The following is a 24,927-nucleotide window of genomic DNA, read 5'->3' as shown; positions in this document are numbered from 1 at the left end:
TCACTAGATGCAACAGAGAGAAAATGAGCAGAAAGTTGCCTGGCAGGAAAGCCACCACCAGCAGGGGTTTGGGTCAGACCTTTTCAGCAGTGACCAGATCCTGCTACAGTGACAGCCTCCCTGAGGACCAGCAGAGACTCTGTGACTGTGCCAGTTCTGTTCTTTAAAAAAAATAAAATACAAGTGATGTCATGGTGAAGTGTATATATTAATTTTGAATCCTGTGTCCATTTGCTCTGCTCTCGTACTTCCTCATTTCTACCCTTTCTGTGTGCATGGAGAAAATATAGGATGTGGTTAGTGTCTGTTCATGGACAGGTTGTATCCCACCCTTTTCCTTAATGCTTGTTGTTCCAGTAGTGGCCCTTCACAGTAGACACATTCTTATGTCTGCATTTCATGTTGTTTTCCTTAGTAGTGCTTTGGGACTCAAAGAAATACATATTCTTAATAAACTGTTAAAGTTTTCTGGAGGACACTGGCCGTTCCTGGAGAACAGTCAAACAATTAAAATACAGGATTTTGGCACACATGTACAGAGACAGTAATTAAAAAGAAGGTGGAGAAAGCTTCCAGTATCCCACTGAACTGCAGATGGCCAGCGCAGTTGTACAATCATGTTGTATGGTCGCTTTGTGGGCATAAACACATTACACGTGTGATTATTTCTCCCCCCCCCGCCCCGATTTCCCTCCCTTTACTGTATAAAAAGCAGAACTGTTGATGCTGAGGGAGTTACTCTTGGAGAATGCTGATTAACACTCTGCAATAAGATTTGAGGAAGGTGCTCCATTACCAAGAGAATTGGATCCTTGTCACCAGACAGTGATCTGAAAAGCCAGACTTGAACTTCAATGTACCATAAGGGAACGTGGGGTTTAGTTCAAGTTGTTTTTTGTGAGGCCATGACCAGCAGTGTCCTGCTGCTTGAGAAGTGGCTTGTCTGGCAATGCTTGGGAGGGCGTGCTCACTGTTGCTCTTGGCTGCACACTGGAGGTCCTGATGCTGTCAAAACACAGCACAGCTTTTCTGCTGCAGTTTTGAAGAGCATCAAGTAGGAAGCAAAGGAACAAAAAAGTAGTTGCTTTCAAAGCTGCTGGTGAGAGCAGCTCACAGGAGACCAAGGTTTATTTACTTTATTCATGTACAGAAGTCTGGGAGCAAATAAATGCTTTTAGAGAGGCAGTCTAAACTTGAAAGTATAATAGCTTTATTATTACTGAGGGTAATAGCTTTACTTCTTGAATTGTTTATAGCCATCTTTTCTCTTCCCTCACACTTACGCTGAAAAAGGCAGCAGGTTTTTTTGTGTTGTATGTTTTTAAACCTTGGTTGCTTTCAAATAGTATCATCAACACTTGAGTTGGGAAGACAAAAAATGGTTTCTTATGATGGATGGTGTGGTTCTCAACAGTGAAGTTAGCCTGAGGAGTCTCTGTCTCGAGTAGTATGAAAATCCCTGTCCGTCACTGGAGCCCGGGAGAATTGGGAGCAGTCAGCACATTACTGGGAAAGGCTTAAGAAAGAAAAGGCCTAATCTGCCAACGAGGTCCCATGTCAACAAGCAGTGGCAAGAAATGGGCCTACGTTAGCATACATATCACAAGGCACAGTTGAAGTCATACCATCAGGCCTGAGTATTTAAAGTAAAATTGGCCAGCCCTCTCAATACAAGGGATGAAGTTGCACAATGCAATTAGGAGAAAGGCCCATTGGTGCTTGATGAGATAGTCAAGCTCTCAGGGGGTTCTAGCAAGTCAGAAAATACACACCTCTGCAGTCTGGAACTAGATTCGTGCAAGTCAGCAAGCATGTCTTTCTTTTTTTAATTTGCGTCTTCTGTTAGATTAGGTTTTTGTCAATTGGTCAATACTAACAAGCTTAAAATATCCTCAACTTTTGACCTTTTTTATGTTGGTTAAGCACAGTTTATATAACAAATAGAAAGTGAAGGTAAAATCAGCCTAGCTGTGCTGAAGCTATATGTAGCTGCCTCTCACAAATGGGGTGTCACCAAAGTATTGAAAACCCTGTAATAATAAAGAAACTTGCTGTGATACTGTTTCTGCTTGTACTCATACAGATGTGTAGGCAGTGGTGCCTGGGTTTCAGCCGAAGGATGTTGTTGTCTCCTGGAGTCCCTCAGGTTTCAGCCAGTAGAAGCCCCAATAGTTACTAGTGATTTTGGAGATTACTTGCAGGTGTCTGAGTTACCAAAGCTCACAGACCTAATGGTTAGGGTTTAATGGGGTTCTGCTGAGAAAACCATGAGTGGTGGCACTGACGATGTCAGTGACTGCCAAGGCAAAGCTTATGGCGGAAAGAGGTGGCCCTTGATGAAGGAACTGGCTGTGGCTAAAGATAAAACAAATTTAAATGCCAAATGAGGTGTGCCTTTTCATCGTAGCTCTGGTGGCTGATCACTGACATATTCCTTTTTTGCACAGGAGCCAAAGTGTAGAGATGGGAGCGAATACTTTGACAGCAGAATGGACAACTTCACCACGGACACGCTGGCACCATCGCAGCTCTCTACTTTGCTGTGGTCACCTGGCTCCAGCCACGTCCTGTCCCAGAGAAGTGAGTCCACCAATGCGGTCAGCAGTGATGCCCTGAGGCAGAACATTTATGAAAACTTTATGCGGGAGCTGGAGATGAGCAGGACGAACCTGGAGAACACTGAGACCTCATCGGAAACAGAGGACTCCAGTGGCGAGTCCCTCAGCTCCTTGGAGCAGCTGGATTTGTTGTATGAGAAGGAGCAAGGAGTGGTGCGCAAAGCAGGGTGGCTGTTCTTCAAACCCCTGGTGACCCTGCAGAAGGAGAAGAAGCTGGAGCTGGTCACGCGGCGGAAGTGGAAGCAGTACTGGGTCACACTCAAAGGTAAACCACCGCATTGCTCCTTCAGCTTGGCAGCAGCAGTTGTTTCCATTGTGTCTCAGCAACTTTTCATTCATGACAGTTTCTCTTAGCAGGTTTAGGGGGATCAGAAATTCATGCCTAACTTTACACAGTCTATCTCCATGCTTGAAGTGGAGCATGTGCCTGAGCAGCCCACTGAATTGAGGTGGTGCTCATATCTTTGGTATTGCACGTGCAGCCTTGCGTCTCATAACATAGCAGGAGTTGTTTTTTTCTGACTTCTCAGTTTCTGTACTCATACAAGACTGGGGGTTTATAAGATGCTTTTGGACGTTTGGAGATCAAAGACCAAATTGAACCGAAACTGAGAAGAATACAGAAGTTACACCTCTCTTGGGAGGATTCAAAATCTAAGGATCAGGAGAAGTCCCTGGTGCCCAGTTCCCTGTTCCTTGGACTCTGCCATGAGGTTTACTTACAGCTGGGGTAAATTAGTGTTGAAATGTTCAGTTCATTTCCAGTGCTTCAGGTGGCAACATAACAAAGAGGTGAACTCCCTGGACTAGAGTGTTTACCCAGAAAAGTGTGCAGTTCAGGGCAGAGGAGGCTGAAGCAGCAACAGGGGAAGCCCTGCGGTGCCTGAGGCTTAGCTGCCACAGACCACTCCCAGGGCTCACCAGTGTCCCTCCTTTGCCTTTCACTTTGCCCACTCCCCACAATACCAACCCCTTCTGGCTTTTGGCATGCCCACCTTCCCATCTCCCCTGACTGCTCCTGCTGTGAAACAGGCCTGTGGGAAGGCAATCCCCTTTAAAGGGACTGCTGCTGGTGGGCTGTGGTGTGATTGCTGTGCTCAGCGCTGCTCTTACAGTGCATGTTGATGGCTCAGAGTAATCGAGCAGGTAGGTGTGCCACAAGAAGTGTATGGGTGTCAGGAAGTGTGAGAAGGAAAATAACATATATTGTGGGGAGGAAGAGGAATTTAATGGGTAAGTTCATAGGCTTTTTTTTTTTTTTTTTGAACTGCATCCAAAGGATTTGCCTTTCAGTAAATATAATGCTAAGTTAATGAGTAAGGAAATGATCAAACTTAATAATTTCCTAGCATATCTGGGTCTGGAGGAGAGAAAATAACAACTTTCCCACAGGTTGCCCTTTTCAAAATTCTGCATGGGTATAGACCTGAAGAAAAATGAACAGCAAACAGCAAGTGCTGGGAATGTTGTCCTTGATAGTGCTGATTTCAAAGAAGTAAACTCACAAGAATGTAGCAATTCTGCCTAATAATTCAGAGACCTGTTATCAAGGGATCAAAATGTAGGCAGTATTAACAGTTTGAATCACTTATCCTGATCACTGGATAGCACGATTCATGGTTAGAAGCAGTGTATACAAAGGAAAAAACAGTATCTGAATTCCACCCTTATTGTATGTGTTTGCGTTATGAAGTATACATATGAGTTTGATCTGCCTCTTCTAAAATTCAAGTAGTTTCTAAACAATACTATCAAAACTCCCAACTAAAGTACATTATATACTAGGAATTCATGCATTTCTGCAATAATGAAGCTCTGGAAAGGAATTTAGGTGCTTCGTGTTCAGTCCTTTGCTATAAAATTGGCTTATTGGTGACCTTGAATAAGTCACATCCCTTCTTGCTACCTGAATTTACCCAGCTATAAAAAAGGAATAATAAAATTATTTGTAAAAAAATTTATTAATTTCTAACATTATAAGAAGTATTAGATACTACACTTTTTACTTTGGGTGGGTGATATGTCTGCATTCGTGGTGCCGAAACTCTTCCGTTTTGTTAACTGTTTTAAATATGCATTCCTCATTTCCTTGATCTCGTACCTTTATTGTCTGTGGAGACTTCTGCTGCCAAAATAAACTTGCCTGTCTGGATATCAAGGCATAGTTCTGTTTTCATAATATGCTATATCAAGATCAAGGTGCTTGCTTTGGTTCTCCTTATACAGGGTTTTGAATAAATCTGTATTTAATTTGTTCTTGAAGTTTAAATAACCAAGTTATTTTAAAATATGACTTAAAATAGCAACATATGCAAATGGAGAACAGCATGTTTCTTTGCACTCTGTTGAGATGTGTTTAATTATAAATATGCAGAAGGCTTATAACCATCTGGTTACCTGCCAGACTTCAAAGTATACATGTCCTGAGGCCTCTGCTCTGCTTTCAGGGCCACCAAGACCCGAACTTGAATAGTAACCATTTAACAAGAGGAATTCTCTTTTTCATCTGTCCTGTCTAATTAGTTTATTTTAATGAGGGAAATTGCTTTTCCACTGCCCTCCCTCTTCAGTTCAAGTTTTGATTAAAATACTCGGACAGTAATCAGTCCCAGTGGGTCTGTCAGAGTCGATGAAACTAGCTGCTTCCAGGAATCACTTGGCCGAAGATATACCTGGGGTGTCATATACCTGACACGCATGTGCACCCTTCAGAAATTTTTATTTATGTACATATAAACTGTCAGGATAAAAAAATGATGTATCTTTAGTTACCTTTTTGATAACACATAGGGGAAATATGGGAGTTTAAAATAGAACATAATTTACACTCTCCTAAAATGCAGAAGTAGAAGTGGTTGTAGAGTCCTGCTGTTGCTGCCGAATACAAGAGGGGACTTGGTTTTATTGTTTTAGTTTGCCCTGTTATGTTGAAATGATGGCAGAAGTGCCATGCCTGATATGGAGAGTGTGACAAACTGTATCCTTCTTTTCCAACTGCAGAGATCTCCAAGTGTTTCTGTGTCATAAAGAAGGTCAGGGGAAAGGGTAGGACCAACTTCATAGGATCTGCTCTTACCCTAAATATTCTGCCAGACACTCTGGACAGTAATAGGAAAAAGTGCACTTAAGTAGTATAGAGGCATTTCTATTTATTGGATTCCTTCCATTGGCGGCTTTTCAGTTGTGAAATAATTTGGTCAGTAACCTCTGATACCTATTTCCCTTTTTTTGTAGCTGTTGTACATTCTTTGGCGCTGGAGAATGTGATGAAATCCCTCTGATGGTTCTCACTTTTCATACACCGTAGATTTGAACCAGTGTATTCCACAGCGAATCTGTCCCATAAACTCTAGTAGGCCCAGCTTTCCCTTTTATCAGACAGAAGAATCCAAAAATCCTGATTTTGGTTCTGATTTCAGATTTGACCTTTGAGGAAGCTCCCCTCGAATGTACATAACTTTGGATGATGTGTCTGGGATTTTTAATACAGTGTTAAGTGGAAATGTTGGAGAATTACTAAAATAAAGGTTGAACTCTGTTTTTACTTAAGTATTTTAAAAGCATCCACAGAGGAAACATTTCTGTTTTGCAGGTTTTGCTATGTCCCCTTGATATGCACTTCCTAGGCATATTTGCATGTGCATACGTGCACACAGTGTGTCACACAGAAAAACACCAACAGCCTGAAATCAACAAGTCAACCCAAAATCTCAGTTTTGGTGCTGCCCTGTGTTGTGGTGCCTCTTTGATTTGAAGGAAAAACAGCAACAAAAAGCGGGCTAAAGGGATGACAATCCTGTAGCTCTAGCAAACTCAATCCTTGTATAGGTTGAATTTCAGGTCCTACTGAATATGTATAGGGCTTACAGCTCTAATATATTCATGGATTACTAGGCCCTAAGGGACCACTGTGATCATTTAGTCTGATGTCCTATGTAATGCAGCCATAGGTCTTCTCTAAATTAATTCCTGAATGAATTTGAACATATCTTTTGGAGAAGGCTTGCCTTGCTGGAGAATCCACCATCAGCCTCAAATTTTTCTAACTGCTTAGGTTATCCTCAGTTTTCAAAATATATTTATAGTATCTGGTCTTAGTTCTTCCAGGTTAAACATTCAGTCATAGTATAGTATTAATTTATCTTCCAAGATAAAAAAAAAAAAAAAATTATTAAACTGCCGTTTCCCAGGGGTGAAAGCGAGGTTTATTTACTTATTGTCTCTGGATGCACAACTAGCCTAAGAAATTCTTGAGAAATCTAGTTTATAACTAGATTATTTTAGTAATGCAGTTCAGTCTGTGATCCCTTGAACAGGGAAATCGATGCATCTCAGTAGGTGGTGGATTGTAACATGGGGCAGGAATGAAAGGCTGGCGGGGTTGGAGGGGACGGGCGCTTCTTGAGCCAGCTTCACTGCCAAAGGCGACATGGCAGTGTAGTCATACTGCTGGGGACTGGAATCAAGTCTCCTCTGCTGCCCTCCAGAAGTAATTCCTCTTGTTACACTCAGGACTGTCATCGTCAAGGATGAAGTTTGTTTTCTGGATGCAAATTCCGTACCTTAGATGTTACACTATCTATGGGACTGAACATGCTCAAACTCAGCCCCTTTAAACTGTTTTAAATTATTCAGAATTGTCTGCAGTTTGCAGGTAGATTCAAGGAAATCTGGTTTAAATTTGAGAAATTTAATCACTGTGTTGTTTGAAGACAAAAGTTTCTGCAAATCTTTTCAACAAATACAAAGATTTCTTAGGTGGCTGTTATGAGAGAATCAATTCAATTTAATAAAAAACCACAAAGGCCGATTTAACTAAGCAGGAATTAATCTTTTCTACGTGCTTTAACATTTTAATAGGCTGATTTTATTTATAGAATCACAGAATGGTTTGGGTTGGAAGGGACCTTTAAAGATATCTAGTCCAACCCTGCTGCCATGGACAGGGACATCTTTTACTAGGTCAGGTTAGTCAAACGCCATCCAATCTGACCTTAAACACCTCCATATTGAAGTATCCTGTTTTATTTTCTAAGTCCATGGATGTTTGCTGTGTCCGTATTAGATATCTGTGGCAACTTTTCATTGGCAAATTTATCGTTAACTTTGCCTATTTTCCAGTTTAGAATATCTTCCATTTTTCTCTATTTCAAAAGAGGAGCAGAACTGATGTTCCTCATCATTGCAGGGACTCTTAATTCACAAAAGCATTAAGAGAACTGAAATGGGAGATCCAGAACTTACTTTTTCCTTATGTTTTTTTGTCTCTGAACTGCAAAGGTTGTACTCTGCTGTTTTATGAGACCTATGGAAGGAACTCAATGGAGCAGAGCAGTTTGCCTCGATATGCCCTGTTTGCAGAAGACAGTATAGTTCAGTCTGTTCCAGAACATCCCAAGAAGGAAAATGTGTTCTGTCTCAGCAATTCTTTTGGAGATGTCTACCTATTTCAGGTAACAGTATGCATATGTAACTTTGTGGTTGTTTCCATTTTAGCATGTGTTTGTGAGTATGCACATGCATGTATATGATTGTATGTACACATGCACACATACACATCATGCTTGTGCCTTTGACTTAAAAATAATAACATAATTACACTAATACATTATACTATTATAATATTGATTTAAGTGTATGATATGACTTCAGGTATATGATATTACACCAGTTGGCTCAGTCAGTTATGGTTCAGAAATAAAAAGAACAGAGATCACAAATCTGCAAGACACTTTTGGTACCTGATTGTTACAAGCTTCTAGAAAAGCAGCTTTATTATTAACTTTTTGACATCTTAGCATTCCACCCTTACAGAATGGTGTGCACAACCCTGAATCTGCTGGCCTCAAAGAGAGTTTGTTTGAGCAAGATGTTCAAAAAAGAAGGCTAAAAATAATCTAAAGATCTTGGCTGCTTAACTGCTCCACTGGAAATGTTAATAAAGAACAGTATTATGTGGAACTGCCTGCATAGAAACATGTTGATTCATAGGCACACATGTAAATATCTCCAGAGACACTTTGTACAGATGTATTCTTTTACCTTGTTGTCCTCTCTCCATTAACTTGGCAAACTTGGCACTAAGTTGGCAAACACCTCTCCTCAGACCTTACATGTAAAATCTTCTTTGTTTATGTGTTACTCACAGAAGAGGAGGTTTATCTTTTAAACCTGGTGGGTTTTACCTTAATTAATTTGAGGGACAAAGGATGCAAGTCACGTCCTTCCCACAGCCTGTAGGGCTGTATTGCGCTCTTGGAGCTCTCAGAAGATGAAGTTTGGAGGTATGTCATGATGGAGTGCAGGAAAAGCTCACACTTGCTTTATTTGCACAGTTTTAAAGATAAAAGCTTATTTCACTCATTTTAAGATAAAGTGCCTAAGATCACAGTGAACCTATCAAGCACTTCATGTCCTAGAGCTGCTGATTTTTTTTCTTTTTTTTCCCCTCTTGTCTGCTCACAATGTTGTGCTGTTGATTTGTTTCACAGGCGACAAGCCAGACGGATCTGGAAAACTGGGTTACTGCCATACATTCAGCCTGTGCTTCTCTCTTTGCAAAGAAGCTTGGGAAAGAGGACACCATTAGACTGCTGAAAAATCAAACCAAGAGTCTCTTCCAGAAGATTGACATGGATGGCAAGATGAAAAAGATGGCAGAGTTGCAGCTCTCAATTGTTAGCGATCCAAAAAACAGAAAGGCCATAGAGAATCAGGTACTGGAAAAAATGCTTTTGCAGGAGCATATTTATCATTATTTCTTGCTTTGGGCTTGTCTGTCAGTGCTTTCTAGGCCTGAGCATAATTGTCTTGGGCATAGCTGGTATGGTAGTTGTAATTATTGCCAGGTTTCTACAGCAATCCAGAGCAGTGCGGGAGGTAGGCTCCTCAAACCTGAGGATCAGACCGATCTGTTTTATGAGCACAAAGCTATTTCTTTTCTCTTCTGGAAAAATGTAATCAATTTTCACTGTTTTATGATATACTTAGCCGTTAATAATATCTAGTTGTTATATGGCATACCACAGAATATACAGTATGTTCTGTGAATAATTTAATTTATTATTGAATTGCAGTAGAGATTTAGGAATGCATGCTTAGCAATACTGTTCTGCATCTTAAGACAGGACGTGAAGAATACTTTATCCAAGTAAAATTGGAGGAAGGACTGAGGGAGACAAAACCACGTGCTTCACTTGAAATTTAGCCGTGACTTGAAGGCCAGGATCCACTAGGTTTCTTAAAAACTCCTGTAGGAGTCTAAATGGGAACAAGAAGTCAAGACTGGAGTTTTCCATCCTAGGTGAAAAAGTACTGCCATGAGTACCACTGGAGCATTATACCAGTATCAGTTCAAAGAAAAGGGGGACACTTAGTCACTAACAGCACTTCTTGTAACACTCTCTGGTTGTGTGCTGGGAATTTTTTGTCAGTATACGCTCAGACCCATCACTGCTTGATGAGCAGCTAGAACTGTTCCTCAGTGAAAAGGGTCATCTTGCTGTATGTACAGTGGTGCATAAACATCAAGCCTTACTCTGCTCTCACTTTTAGCATGTGAACCAGGAATCACTCCAGTGATACTTAGGGAAGTACATCTTGAGGTATTGACATCTTGCCCATGTCTCCAGTTTTGCAGGCAGCTACTGGCAAAAGATGCTTTAATTAGACATGTTTAGTGTTCAGGCAAAGACCTCACTACCCAGGCCCTCTTGTGTACTAAACTTGTCTAGTAGTGCAGCCTAATAGGTCTGTGGACTGAGGTTGCTTTATCTTTTATTTTATTAGGCCATGAACAGAAGACATCTGATAATTTGAATGTTTTGACTGGTATTTGAGAGCCCATCCCTACCTGCCTTTCCAGTCAGAGTAGCTATTGCTCTCTCATTACTTTAGGCTGCATATTGTGGCCTCTTGAGTAGCAACAGAAGATTATTTCCTTTGATCCAATACAGCATAATTATGTTTCTTTGGTTAGTGGAACACTTTTAGTTTCAGGAATTTGATGCTTATAGTATTTAAAATTCATACTATACTGGTTTGAACTTGAAGAGCAGACTGGTTGATACTGACTTCACTGTCAAGCTCTTGTAGCACACTTCAGTCTGAAGCTATATGAGCAGAGTCCAAAAAGTATGCAGGTTTGTGTAAGGATTTGTGGTACAGATGTTCATAAGCCCTTTGAGTGCTCAGATATTCATAATTTATTTCTAGGTCACTTTATTTCATGGTCCAAAGCCTAGTGAGTTGAATGGAGAAGGAAAAACATTAAGCATCCTTTTATTGAAGTAGGTTTTGAGACCCAGAAGAATATACAGATTTCTAGAGATGTCTAGTGCTTGTAACATGTGATGCACTGAGGAAAAATTCTGATGTATATTTATTTATAAATAATTAATTTAGCCCTTTCCCCATTAGATACTGATGCTAGTAGTTTATTTAGTCAGCTGAAGAGTATCAATGATGCTCTCTTAATATGTGCTAATTAGATGTTCTGTCCTTGAAGAGCTGCTGTTTGTTTTCCAGCTCAGTCCATGGAATAAGTTGGCTGCATTCTGCTGGAACTGAAATTGATCACTAGGGCTACAGAAGATTTATTCATGTTAATCTTTGTCTTCGACTGTCTTAAAACATGACTTTGCCTCTTGAATGAGGGCAAACCAGTGAGACAAAGAGTGAGATGGATCATGTGCAAACATCCACTAGTTAACAAACAATAAATTTATAATGAGCCTTTTCTCCAGTCTTGATCCCTTTGATCTCTATAAAATCTCTCCTTACAATTGCTGAAGGTTTGCTGGCAAAGTCACTTCAGAGAAAAGTCAATAGATAACTTGGTTTCCTAATCTTTTGATTTGATGTCTCAGAGACTGGCTTTTGCAAAGGAAGGAAAAAAATCGATGTAATTAGTAACCGATAATTCTTAATATATTTAGTAAGCTAACAATTTTGAAAAAAACATTATTCCCAAGGGAGAAGTTTGCATATATATATATATATCAGTTGTTTAGTAACTGTGGTTGTTTAGTTGTCTTTTGCCCACTTTGAGTAAGAAGAGGAATATAAATTCTGGTGGTGTTTTCAATCATGTGGCAGTTATATTTCCTCCATTATGAAGTATATTGTATTGCCAATACTGTAGTTTATAAGTATGCCCTGCATCCTGTGCTGGAAAACTTTACTAGTGATATATTTTGAGAAGTTAGTGAAAATAGTGTGACTGACTTCAGAAGGACCACAGTGGTTTCTTACGTAGAAAGATGAGGCACAGTCTTATTTCCACTGGGGAATTATCTTGGAAACTGTGATTTCTATAGGCTGTCTCCTTTTCCTTCCTATTCCTCAGAAAAGCAACCACCACTTTCTATTTTCTTTCACATCTGTGTTGATTTAAAACCAATACTTCTCTGCTGAAGACTTAGTATTTCATGGGGTTTTACAAGCAAGCAAAACCTTTTCTTGTTTCACAGTTACTATCACCTGAAAGGCATTTGCAGTAAGGAAACCTGGACTTCTAAAATTGCTATAGATATTGTAATGTACATATATGTTTCTTTTTGGTGTCCAGCAAATGGACTGGAGAAGCTTATCTGGTACTATCTTTTAAATTTTGTGGATTTGCAGGCTAGCAATTGATAAAGCTAGCACTAAACAGAAGAAGCGCAAACAAAAAAATGACAAGGAAAATGTTGGTTTTCTAGAGAAATTATTGTTTTAGAGATTTGATGCTATCGAACTGGTTGAGAAATGTCTTCAGCCTTGTGGCCTAGACCAGGGATTCTCTCTATCTGGGTTTACTGGTCCAATAATAATAATACTAGGCTTAATAACTGTTTAAGAGAAAATGGCAGCCCTTCACACAGCTATTGGTATCATTGGGCAGTTTAGAAGAGATCAGTGAAGCATCTGTGAGAGCAGTGTACATATAGCAGCCAGTCCCAGTAGGCCACTGGTGGCATGGCTGGAAATCCCAAGTCTGCACATACTACCTACAGCCAAGTACATTTATATTACTATATGCAATAAATATGTTGTGGGTGGTGGTATTCCCCCAGGGTGTAACTTTTCCCCTAAACTGAAGAGAATTAGGACAAAAGGTAGTAAGTTTGAAAATCCCCTGGTGCCGAGATGCATTTCAAAGCCTGTCTTTAAAAAAATTTTAGTTTTCTTAGCTGTTTAACTTGCTAGAGAAATCAGTGTTTGCTGTGAATATGGAGCCCTGTCTAACTGCTACTGAAGTTAGTGAAAGGGATTATAAACATTTATTTGGAGTTCTTTTAACAAAATATTGCACATTAAGTCCAAAGTGTGACTGTCTGTGCCTGTAGAACTGGTTTTAATGAAACGGAAAATCTACCTCACAGTGAGGGCACTGCAGCTCTGGGTGTACTTCTTTGTGTACTTTGTATATAAATCTATTCTGTTGTCTCACTTTAGAACAATAATATGAATAATAGTTGCTTGAAAGCCTTCTGGGTTTTTCTCTTCAAATTTTAATATGTTAGTATAATCATGTTTTCCAAGCTGTTCAGAGGTTTCTGATGTGATTGATATTTTCTGTGTTATTATACTTAACTTAGTTATCAGATGGAGTATGAACATAGGTATTTACTTGCAGGCACTGAAATGATGAGGCATTAATAAAAAGAACAGGCACATGCTTGGAGATATTTTTTATGGAAGTTTTCATATGTGTCCTCCAGCTTAAAGTAGTTTATCTGTTGCCATAAAAAAATGAGGGGATCATTAATGTGGTGGTCTGTTTACTCTGGGTAGTCACTAAATCTATTAGTACCTTTCTTCCCTGGCTTTTTACACAGAGCATAACTTCATTACTTTTTTTTTGTTTAAAATGTACCGGACTCTTTCTCTTTTCTCTCACATTTATAGGAAAATAATTGGAATAGTTTGGGGAATTTTGTTCTTCAGGCTCCCCAAATTTCATGTCTTTATTTTCTATAAAGCATCTGATGAAATACTGTCTGACAATCAGATGGAAACTCACAATAACAACACTCAAAGAAAATCTTTTCAAGGAACTTTGCTAGCACTTGCCAGTTTTGCCGCACACAAATTCGTCTTGAATTTCAATACACAGTTACTGTTCTTTCTTCCATACCCTCTTAAACCAAAAAACATTATCTGAACTTGTTAGAACAGATCTTCAGTTTGGGTGGTCTTTGAACTGGCTAGAGCAGAGCTCTGCTTTCCGAGATGTTCAGTATTATTTCTTTTCAGGTGTCACTCTTCAGTGTAGGATGGTCCCTCCCTATAACATTAGCAAAATCCTTCTCGTTAGTAGTAGTAGACTGTCACTAAGGAATGAAGTGAGTAGGAAGCCAGAAAGTTAGGGAAGGTCATCTCCGTTCTCCTCACTGCTGTAATTACTGTGTTGCAGATGGGTGAATTTCCATCTTTGTTTCACAAAGATTTAGTATAAAATAATGAAAAAGGAATAAACTATTACTGAACGTGGAGTTGTGTAGCATTATCTCATACAATGAAGCTGGTGGGGGAGTGTATGCAGAAAGGGCTGGTGTTGTTTTTTGGGGAGGGTCAGTTGGATAATAAGATTCAGTGGCTTTCTTAATTGCATCCCTAACTAGAGACATACATGTGGTACTGCCAGTTTCAATCAGATTATTGACAAGAATGTGAATTGGGTACATGTGGGTGCACTTTTATGCTATCAGGAGTATTGAGAATAACATTTTCTCTGTCTGTGTTGGTTAAAAATGAGGAAAATTCTGTCCTTCCTAAACAAGGAGAAAAATGACATAAAAAAACCTGTTGTCTTGTTACTTCATGAAGTTTTCTTAACCATTTTTTAAGTCACTAGGCAGAATGAAGAATAAAGTGTATTGCTAACTGCACATCATTGTTGTTGTACTCTATTATGTTCCCTTTTTTATTTCTTCGAGCTGAAAATTATTACAGTATCTCTGTAGTGTCCTTTAAAGTAATGGAATTTCTGGGAGAGGGATGTTTTTGCTTCTTTGAGTTCTCTTTAGGAAGTAATGACAATAAAAATCTTTTCCTTGTCCCCAGAAACCAAGTGACTCATTTATCCAGATGGGTACAATATGAATTGTGTCTGAGAACCAGGGACTGGAATGCAAAGAGTTTGGTGCTGTTTGTAATGTGGTTGAAAAACTGTTCATGTAAAACAGCAGCAGAAGTTTCTTTTAAATCCATAGAGTTCCCTACATCAGCTTGCAGAGACACTTTCTGTCTGGGAAGAAGATGTTGCATAGGGGAAAATTCTGAATGTTTTACTGCTATAGATAGTGAATTGTGTCAGCAAGGAACTCGTGTTTCTATATGGTATAAGAACTATTACTAAATCCAATCAGTTTTAAAGGCTTAAGCACTGAGAGAAGGCCCTCCTCCATGTGCATCTTTTCTTTTGTGCTGCCTTAAGTGCAACACCGGTATTTTGTTATCAGGTGAGCTGTCTGGGAAGTTTCTTCCATCCTTCCTCTAGGTCTTGAAGTATTGCTACCTTGAGTTTATATGTGTTGTTTCTGGCACTACTTTCCACCATTCACATAGTGGTTTGGGTTTTATTACATTGAGCTGCTCTTAACTTTGTACAGAACAGGTATTTCAGAATGAGACAATCCTTCCCCAGCGCCCTAAAAGATGCTGTTTGCACTGTAGTACAAGAAGGGCGAGGAGCCAAGGTCCATCCCTGAGCCATGCTGTTGGTGCTGCCTTTGCTGGGACTGTCCTGGCCCTCTCTTTTACAGTCTGCAAACCCTAAGCATGTTCGAGTGAAGGTGGAGGTGCTACTAGAAATGTCACCTGCAGAGAGAACTGTATAGCACATAGGAACTATGGATCCCCGTGTCATCTGCTGGAAATCACTGGTCTGTATTGTCTGGTCTCAATGTATTTACTTTAGAGTTTACCTATAGAAAACCTAGCAGGGTTATTGAATTAATAGAGACCTTCTTCCAAGCATCTTCCTTTAGCTCATCTGTTAGTGTGATTTTAAAATGTAATTAATTTACAATTGTTTCTTAGTGTCCAAAAGATTTTTCACTAACCTGGAGAACAGTTGGCTATTTATGTTGTGAAAATGATCATTGCTGCTAAAGTACCGCCAAAAGTAGCACGCTGATGTTCCTTTGTATGTTAAGGCTTAAAAACTCTTCCTGAGCTGTCTCTCACGAAAAAGCTCATCCCCTCACTTAGCACTCCCCACGAAATTACTGTCTTGTCCCTGCACCAGGCTTTCTTGCATGAGTTCTCCTGGTGGTCCAGGCTAAATAATTCATGGCCCTAATTCTTAAGGCTTCCCACATTTTACTCCTTCTATCTGTCTGCCACAGCCTTCTTTTTCTATCTACCTTAAGGGGATCCTCTTAGGCTGAATACATTTATGTGAGTGGCCCCTCCTTGCCTTTCTCCCAGGCTCTCTCATGCTGCCACTGAACCCAGAAATCCTTGCCTAACATTTGACTGTGCTGAGAATGACATCCTCCCTTTACTCTAAGAAAAGCCTTTAGCACTTTTTGTAGAAATTCACATGGAGGTTTTGAAACAGTGACTGAAAGAGGATAATTTTTGGATGCCCCAGACGCTGTAGCTGGTGGTGCAGACAAACACAACAGCTGAGCAGGTCATGTGGGGAGTGTTTCATGTGTACTTGCTTGTTCTAGTGAGCCTCACATTGGGCGATATCTCTTATTTCTTTGTGGACTCACTTCATTCTGCTGTTAGCCTTTGTCACCCATTGCCACTCTCACAGCTGGCTGGTGCCTCCACTTTTCCCGTTTGCTTTCAAGCAGATTTCAAAAGGGCTGTTTTGTCTGTGCATGATGAAGTTAAGTCCTTGAGCCATCTTTCAGGCAGTCCTCCCACGTGGGACAGAGATTTGCCTCACACAATAGCAGAATAAGGGTTGCAGCAGCTAGTCTTCAGGCTGTAAATTTAACTTCACGGACCAGGTCATACTGCGCTTTGAAGTTGTTGCTTTTTTATTTGTGTGCTTCCCCTGTTTAGTCTTCAAGAATATAAATCTTTAGGAAGAATTATCATAGTTTAAAAGGCTTAGACAAATAGCAGCTGCTATTGGTTCGTAGTCTCCAATTGGTTCCAGACTTCCCTGGTTTTGATAAGACTACAAGACAATCCCAGAAATTCCCTGCCTACAGCTTTTGCTAATGCCATTAAATGTAACATCATGATTACGAATGCTTTTGGAGCTGATTAGCTAGCATCCTGTGTGACTGATAAACACTGTAATTTAATTATTTCTTCAGAATGTCCTCCTGTTGTACCCCACTCCCCCTTCTCAGATTATTTTTATTTTAAAATGCAACTTTGTACAAATGTTTAATGGGGATCTTGAAGACTGCCTCAGAAACACAAGGATGCCTGTGTCCAGCTCAATGGGGACAGGATGCTTCATTCCAGCAGTGCCCAGAACAAGCCTTACTCTGTTCCCAAGCTATTCAAAGTTGGCTTGGCTCTGTACCCATGGAGGTGTCATCTCAAAGGGAAGGACTTCACCTGAGCTTGTAGCTTTTGGCTTTGTGAAAAGCTGACAACCATGTTTTCATTCTAATTGGGTGTTAACACAGAGAAGGAGCTCATCACAAAATCTTCTATTGGAGTCATCCCATGCGTAAAGTACTGGCAAGCAGAAAAATCCTGTGAGGGGTGTCTGAGAGCACAAAGAAAGGAAAACAAAGGTCAATGATCAAATAAACCAAAGAAAAAATGATTATTCTTTCTGAGGCGCAAAGGATATATGTTTTGAATGTCTGCAGTAAGAGATTAGATGAGGCATCTTGGTTATGTGTATGTCTGTGTCCTTTTTCTCTGGAGTTTTGGGAATTGCTGTCATGATAAGCTTTTGTAAATTCTATCTTTTGTTTTAGTCATTCCATGAAAGATTTTTTTTTTTAGTGTACTGTAAATTAAAAGTTTGCATTTGGAGATAAACAAAATATTATATTGTCTTCCCTTTCTTCACCCTACCTGCCAAATAAGATTACCTCTTGTTTCCAGAAACATAGCTATAACTGATGCCACAGTTTGTGAGCACATGTGTAAGGAAGCCAGACTAGGTAAGGTCTCTGACAGTTGTATTACAAGCCCTTGCACTATTTTGTTAACAGGGCCTTTTTCGTCCTTTTATTGCTCACTTCTTCATTGTTGAAAGTAAGCGGCAAGATACTTGTTTAGTTCTTGTGATATTTAGCAGCATTATAAGGAAACTGAACTGATTTTGCTTCTAGATGAGCCTGCAGGTCATAGCTCACCTGAGATTTTTATTATATTTATCAGCTTGTTTTCTGAGTCACAAAGGTGCTTGTCCCAACCTTGGCTAATCTCAATGTAAGGTGATAATATCCTGTGGGCACAGGGACAGGCAGGGTGTGACAGTGAAAAATATGAAGTCAATGCATGTTAGAGAAAATGTGATGAACTTTCTCTGCAGCCATAAACTACCTGTTGATCAACCAACATGCAGTGATTGGGGCCGACACTGGAAGATGAGCATTATCAGGGGATTTTAACAGTCTTCAGTACATGAACTTGGTGTACATTAACCTAATGGACCTGCTTTCTGCCTTCCCATGTGTGAATGTGCCTACTCTATTAAACATAGCTACCTTTTTATTTGTACCATTTATTGTATTAATGTATATTGTACACTGTGGGGTAGATTTTAGCTGCAACTACCAATCTGTAAATTGGGGAAATGAAAAGCAAAATTTCACTTTTGTGCAGTGCATAAGACTACATGTTTGTGTAGATGAGTGTGTATCTACAGAAATACTTAAGATGTCACATGAGCCTTTGATTCAGAACTCTATTTGTCTAGTAAATATTTGAGTCTCTTCACTTTCCTAATTTTACATTGAAACTCGGTTAAGCTGTCTGTTACATCTGCATGTACCTGTGTTAGGTATGTTTAAAAGTTGCATGAAGAGTATGTATACATTCTTGCTTTTGGTCCAGTGGCTTGTATTGGGCATATATAGCTCATTTTTGCAGTTTGCCTGAGTGTGAGTATGTCTTAACCTATTAGTCAGACAAAAAAACCGCACATGCTTGTGTTGCCCATACTGTCTCCAGTTTACAGTTAGAGAGGCCAGAGGACGATAGTAAAGAATGAGCAGAACCTATCTGTAGCTATTTTGCTTTGCACAGTCCATTAGCATAGCCACGCCGCTTTGCTTTCAGCCAGCCAGCTATACAATCTAACCTTGTAAAAATGAAGGAAACAAAAGTACTCTCCAAAAAGGCGGGGGGGGGGGGGGGGGGGGAGTCTTTGTGAACCACAGGGTTGTGTTTTTATGTAACTGCTTTTGTGGCTGTCAAACTACCCGAAGTTCATGGTATGTTCATCTTGTCAGTATGCATTTAAGACCACCAGCTTTGTTTTATTTCAAGCCATCTTTTGGGTTGATGTAACACAATATGACTGAATGCGTTTTGGCAGGGAATAGCTAATCTAATCCATATACTACCAGATGAAAGTAATTTACTATGGGTTTGGGGAAGAGCTTGAATTTTCAGTGCAGCCCACAAAGACATTTTTCCCCTTTTAATTGTCCCTTTTTATATCTAAACAGATCCAGCAATGGGAACAGAATCTGGAAAAATTTAACATGGACCTTTTCCGAATGCGATGTTACCTAGCCAGTTTGCAAGGTGGGGAGCTCCCAAACCCAAAGAGCCTTTTGGCTGCTGCCAGTCGTCCTTCAAAATTGGCACTGGGGAGGCTCGGTATTTTCTCTGTCTCATCCTTCCATGCACTGGTAAGTCCAAATGCACTTTTCATGGGTGTGGTCATGGCACAGCCCTCGTTAATATTTTACTTAAATGTGGAATTGTGCTGCATTGCTCAGACAGCCCTGTTCCCTTCTCACCCTTTCTGCCTGTTCCTTGACTGCAAATAAATTTTCTTCTACAGACAGACTTTGAAACCATGAGGATATGGCCATGACTTTTTTTGGTCCCTGAGGACTCCAAAACTGAGTACTTCTGACCTATACCTAAAAAAAGAAACAAACCAAAAAATTCTTCAGATGTAAATGAGTTATTGTGTTGGAATCTTGTCATGGGGATTTCACCTCCCCTGAGTTAAGAGTTTTAAGTCTGTGGGAGCTAAGTCACTTAGAGTGAAAAGAGCCTAACACTGAAATTTCCAAAAGTGATTCAGGTCCTCCTGGGCTGAGCTGATCTTTTTTGGAGGTCCTTGATGGCTCCATTTTTCAGAAACAGTTTGATACCGTCCTGAAGAGGAAGTGTTTTTAGAATAGGCTAGAACAAGAGAAAAACCAAAATTAGAAGTCACTTTTTAAGAACTGTGGGCTGTGTTTGCAAAGAAGAATGAGGGAGATCCTCAGCTGCTGTAAGCTGTCGTCACCCTGTTGGCTTCAAGAGAAGTACGGCAGTAGCAGGTTCGCCTCTGCTTTTTAACCTTGGCAGGGCTGTGAGGCTGTTTTTTTCAGAGAGGGGTGGACCACATTTGCTGCATGAGAAGTCAGTCTGAATAGCAGTCCTGAAAGTCCTGTCGGGGAATGTGTTTCTCTCTGCCACTCTTTTTATCTGTGTGGTGTGTTGTTGCTTGTTAATAACTCAGTGCCATAGCACGTTTATCTCCTATGTTTGGCAATTCTGAGTCTTTCTTCCTCTAGCAATTTCATATCTGAATGATAGGTTATCATTCTTCTTCAGAGCCTTTTCATTAACTTCTTTTCTTTTACAGAGCAATATTTTCTCAATTTCTCCCTTGCTATGACCTTCTGATTTTTCCCCATGACAAAACAATTACACTATCATGCCATTGGAATACCAAAACAAGCATCACCTCTGAAAGTTTAAAACATTATCCTTGCACCTTGGCATATTACATTAAGGTGAACTGAAGTAACTCTCACTTGATGCCTCAATTTGAAATAACTGTCAATATTTTGCTTTTATGAAAGTGACATAGGAAGGCCTGTCTCTGTGTTTAAATAGATCTGCTCCAGGGATGAAGCTGCTCTCAGGAAACGTACGCTATCTCTGTCACAAAGGGTCCGAAATAAGAAGGGTTTATTTTCTTCACTAAAAGGACTGGACACGTTGGCAAGAAAAGGAAAAGAAAAGCGACCTTCTGTAACTCAGGTAAGATCTTATCTGCTGAGGAGAGCATAGAATGGCTTGTTTCTGCTGAGGCTGATCCTGCAAGGTGCTGTTGGTGCATGGGGTAGGAGACGTCTGTCCATCAAACCTGCATTTGCAATTTCAGTAATGTAGCAGACTTGCAATGGGAACATCACTTATGAAGCGTATATATCTAATTTTGGGTTTCTTTGTGATAAATAAAATTGGTGAGAAGTTTTGGCCCAGTGGGTTAGTCAGCAGCACAAGACCATAAGGTTTGAATTTCTAACAAAACTTGTCTTCTGGCACATTGCAAACTGTTTGGAAGTAAATGTTTCTTTGGAAATAGCCTCTATGCACAGTCCTTAACAGTGTGCCCTGGCTTAGTACTGGCATTCTGAAGTACTATTGCAATTTAATATGGAGTAACACTGGTGAGTCTTAAAGGGAAAAAGAGGAGAGACTGCTGCATGTCTTTGGCATGGCATCTCAAAGCAACACATGCTGCTTGGAAGTACATTTTAGCCAACAGGAGAAGACTGCTGTCATGCAGGAGGCCAGCTGTAGGCATAGGCAGCAGACTAATAAAGCCATACCAGTTTACACCAGCTGAAGACTTGGCACAGGTTTGATGTGCCGGGGCAGCCTGGCCCTGGAGAGGGGGGCTGTGCTGATGTGTGCCCCTGCTGAAGGGCTGCATTGCTGATGAAACTACAGCATCTCACAGGGTCTTTTTCTCTTTGTGAAACTAATGGCCTGTGCGTGTATTGAGTGTAAACCCCACACTTCAGGAGTCTGTATTTTCTCAATAAAAGCACAGTTAAACGTGAAACAAAAGTTCGCTGCCTTATCCCTGAAACAAAGGTAAATAACAGCAGAGACACTTCCTTGATGGTGAGGCAGAAAGCATAGAAGTGGACCCACACTCAAAACATTACTGTTTTCACTTGCCTTTGCCGTGTCTGCTGTTTCTTCTGCAAAGCAGTATTTCATGCATTGTTCATTAGGTGGCTTTGTTCCTATTGTTCCCCAGCCCTTGTATTTTGATTTTATTAGTGAAAAATCTATGATCGGCACTTGAAAATCAGCTGTTCTTGCATGTCTAGTAATCTGCTTGTGGAATATTTAAACAAGCCTATCTGTACGCATACTGCAGTGGTCCCAGAGTTGATGCAATAGATTTAATGTTGCAAAGTAACATGTCAGGATTTTCTGGTCTAGTGGTTTGTATTTTTAATAGGTAGATATTTATCTATGTGTTACACTGGGATGAAGCTTCTTGGGGTGACTTTTTACATCGTGAAGTTCTGTAAGAATAGAACTCAAATCTGTTTTACAAAAGAGGAAACTGAAGGAGATACTTTCTCTGGGTATCCTTTTCACATAATTTCCCCTGTGTTCCCCAGGAGGTGATGCTGGTCTGTGAGTCCTGCAGCTCTATTTCTTTATTAATAAGAGGCCTGAGGGAAGGGATTTTATGCCCCTTAGCTCCGTTCCCAGTGGACCCGATATCTCGCACTTTTTTTGACTGGGTAATACGTCCTCCTGTATGCTTTATAGCCTGTGAAGGGGATTCTGCAGAGCTCAGGGATGGGGAATTTTATTTCCGTGGCAAGGAGAGGAGGCTCCTGCTGCCCTCCCAGTGCTTTTCTGTGCATGGAGGAGGAAGTCCTGGTGCAGGTAGAGGTGTCCCCAGCATGTCCTCACCCTCCTTATTCCAAACCTTGCAACCAGCTGGACCAAGAACACGTTCCATTTTAATCTGTGAGCTGAGGTTCTTGATTTTTTTTTTTTTAATTAAACATCCTACAATAAAATTAAGGAAATGTAAATTCTGAGTGTTGCATATGAATAACACTGGGTTGTGACTCATACCCATAAAAGTGAGAAATTTTTAAGGGCATGGCTTGAAACCTGACCCATGAACCTAGAAGGTGGCTAAAAAGGAAGCCATGTCTTTGCTCAGACTTGTGTGTATGCACATAATTGTATATCAAAATCAGAATAGGCCTGAGGCTGCCTTTCTTGTCATCTCTTTCAGCCCACTGGGAAACTGGGTTAAGCAGAGAAGTAGAGCTCATTTCTCTGTGCATTGTGCTGTGATGTCTGTGTCAAACAATATGTTAAAAATGTCTTGCTTGCTTGGATTTTATTAAAGTTCGTTTGACTGGAGCTGGTATATTTTAATCTGTTGTACCCTAGCTTCAAAATTACATGGTATATTCTTGAACACTGTTGTGTCAGAGAAATTTTTAATTTTATCTTAAGTTTAATTTTGAGGTACTAATTAAAAAAAAAAAGGTTCAGAGTTTCTACGCTGGGAGGCTTTTGTAAACATTAGTGAAGTGGCGCTCAGCCTTTTACAAATCAGTTAATAAAACTGCACTGTAGCAGATGGGGGATGTCTAGGCTTACATTATCCTCAGTTTCTTAAATGCTTATCTGCTTTCTTGTGTCTAAATGATAAACCGTTTTGAGAAATCATAAACAATAAAATACTTTGATTATGTCTATGGGTGAGACAAGGAAGAGGAAGTTCAGAAGTGGTGCCCTTTATTTGCACTGGCAGATATCGTATGAAATTTTAAGAGAGAGTTTGTTGTTGTCTCAGATTATCCAAAAGGCTTTTGCTAGTACAAAAAAAAAAAAAATTAAAAAGAAAAATCTAAACAAAAAAGCTCAGATGTAAGTTTGATATAGTCCTGATTTGTTGACTGCAGAAGGATTAAAAAAATGCTATTTATATTTGCACTTCAGGAAGGTAATGTTATTAGCTGTAAATCTCAACATCATGTATAAACTGTATAGGTCTATCTGTGCTTTTAAACAACCCTTATCACCAAAATATCTGATTGTATCCATAGCCATTTATTGGATTTTTAAAAATTTCACTAGTACGCCCAACACCTTTGTGAGATACTGGTAGTTAAGCTTTCAAAACAGATGGGGAACATGTCTCAGTTTATGCTTTCATCACTGCCAGAGCAGATGCAGTAGTCAGCTATTTTAATAGTGTGGGTTTTGGGTCAAGTATGCCTTTAAAGCTAAGCTAAAAGTTTTTGTCGATAGTGTCAAACTAACTGCTTGGTTAGAAGAGATGAAGAACTATAGGGTAAGAAGTTTTAGAAAACAGCAACTATGATTTGAAATATTTCCTTTAAATCATGAGATTTGTAGCTGTAGCTAACAGTATCCCGAAGGGTGAAGCTATAACTTCCAGCATAGTATAAGATTTAAAAGTAAATTGCTTTAGTTTTATTGCTAAACAGTAGATAGGAAAAAACAAGGACATGAATGCTTTTGTACATTTGAATGTGAGTGTGCATGTAGCCTGAAAGAGAAAACTTGCTCAAATTTCTTTATAGAGGAAGATTTATATTTCTTTGATACTTCTAGTCAGAATAAAGTGACAAAAAGTTCAAAAAGATCCCTGGGGTTTAGCAAGTTGATAGATATTTATTAATTTAGTTTTCAGCTTTATTTTTTCAAAGGATTTACAATACAGGTAAGAAATAAAAGGTTTTATTTGTTTAACCTATTTATTTATCTGTAATATTTTAATTTTTTTAATAGATTTTTGATTCAGCTGGAGGACATGGATTTGCTGGTGTCCAGAATTCAGCCAACTCTGCTGAGGTAAGATATTCCTGTCCTTATTCTGCACCATCTTGTTTTCAAATTCTTGAATATATTTCAGTAAGTCTATGATGCGGCTGGTTCAGAAACCCCACAGAGGTTCATAAAATGCACTTAGTGTTAGATGGCAGGAATATAATTCTTCTAATAAAACCACTTCAATGTAAGTTTCTGATCATGCATGGTAGCCTTTTTTAAAAAAAGAAAAAAAATCCCTAGAAGCTTCTTCACAGCACTAATCCTTACAGTGTCCAAGAGATTTGGAACTGAGCTTGTTTGAAAGCATCTTTCACAGTATGGTGAAACCCAAGGTATATTTTTCCCCTTTGCCTACTTCAACAGAACCTGTGTATTTTGAGTATAAAGGCAAATAAAGTCTAATTAAGGTCTGTGGAGCATACTAGCAGAGAAATGAGCATTAATATATAGTTGGAGATTGCCCAAGTAAAGGAAGAGGAAGTGGCATCCCCCCAACAGCATTACCTAGTAAATAGCTGTGGCTGATGTCCTCAGTGCCCAGGAGGAGAGCTACTGCTCGTCCCTGCCTGGCATGAGTCATGAT

The 24,927-nt window shown here is 39.7% G+C and overlaps 1 protein-coding gene across 1 annotated transcript in view; it reads left to right on the top strand.

The window, feature by feature from the left end:
• TIAM2 (TIAM Rac1 associated GEF 2) overlaps nucleotides 1-24,927 on the top strand; it is a 92,097-nt gene that overhangs the window by 5,789 nt on the left and 61,381 nt on the right. Inside the window, exons 3-8 of the mRNA XM_074862781.1 lie at nucleotides 2,448-2,883; nucleotides 7,899-8,071; nucleotides 9,110-9,334; nucleotides 19,211-19,396; nucleotides 20,604-20,750; nucleotides 24,303-24,365. Coding sequence (XP_074718882.1) covers nucleotides 2,448-2,883; nucleotides 7,899-8,071; nucleotides 9,110-9,334; nucleotides 19,211-19,396; nucleotides 20,604-20,750; nucleotides 24,303-24,365 — 1,230 coding nt within the window. The remainder of the gene's footprint in view (nucleotides 1-2,447; nucleotides 2,884-7,898; nucleotides 8,072-9,109; nucleotides 9,335-19,210; nucleotides 19,397-20,603; nucleotides 20,751-24,302; nucleotides 24,366-24,927) is intronic.

Source organism: Strix uralensis, chromosome 3 (assembly GCF_047716275.1).
Source record: "Strix uralensis isolate ZFMK-TIS-50842 chromosome 3, bStrUra1, whole genome shotgun sequence".
Lineage (NCBI taxonomy): Eukaryota > Metazoa > Chordata > Aves > Strigiformes > Strigidae > Strix > Strix uralensis.
Note: the sequence above shows the minus strand (reverse complement) of the source record. Positions and strands in the feature narration are given on the sequence as shown.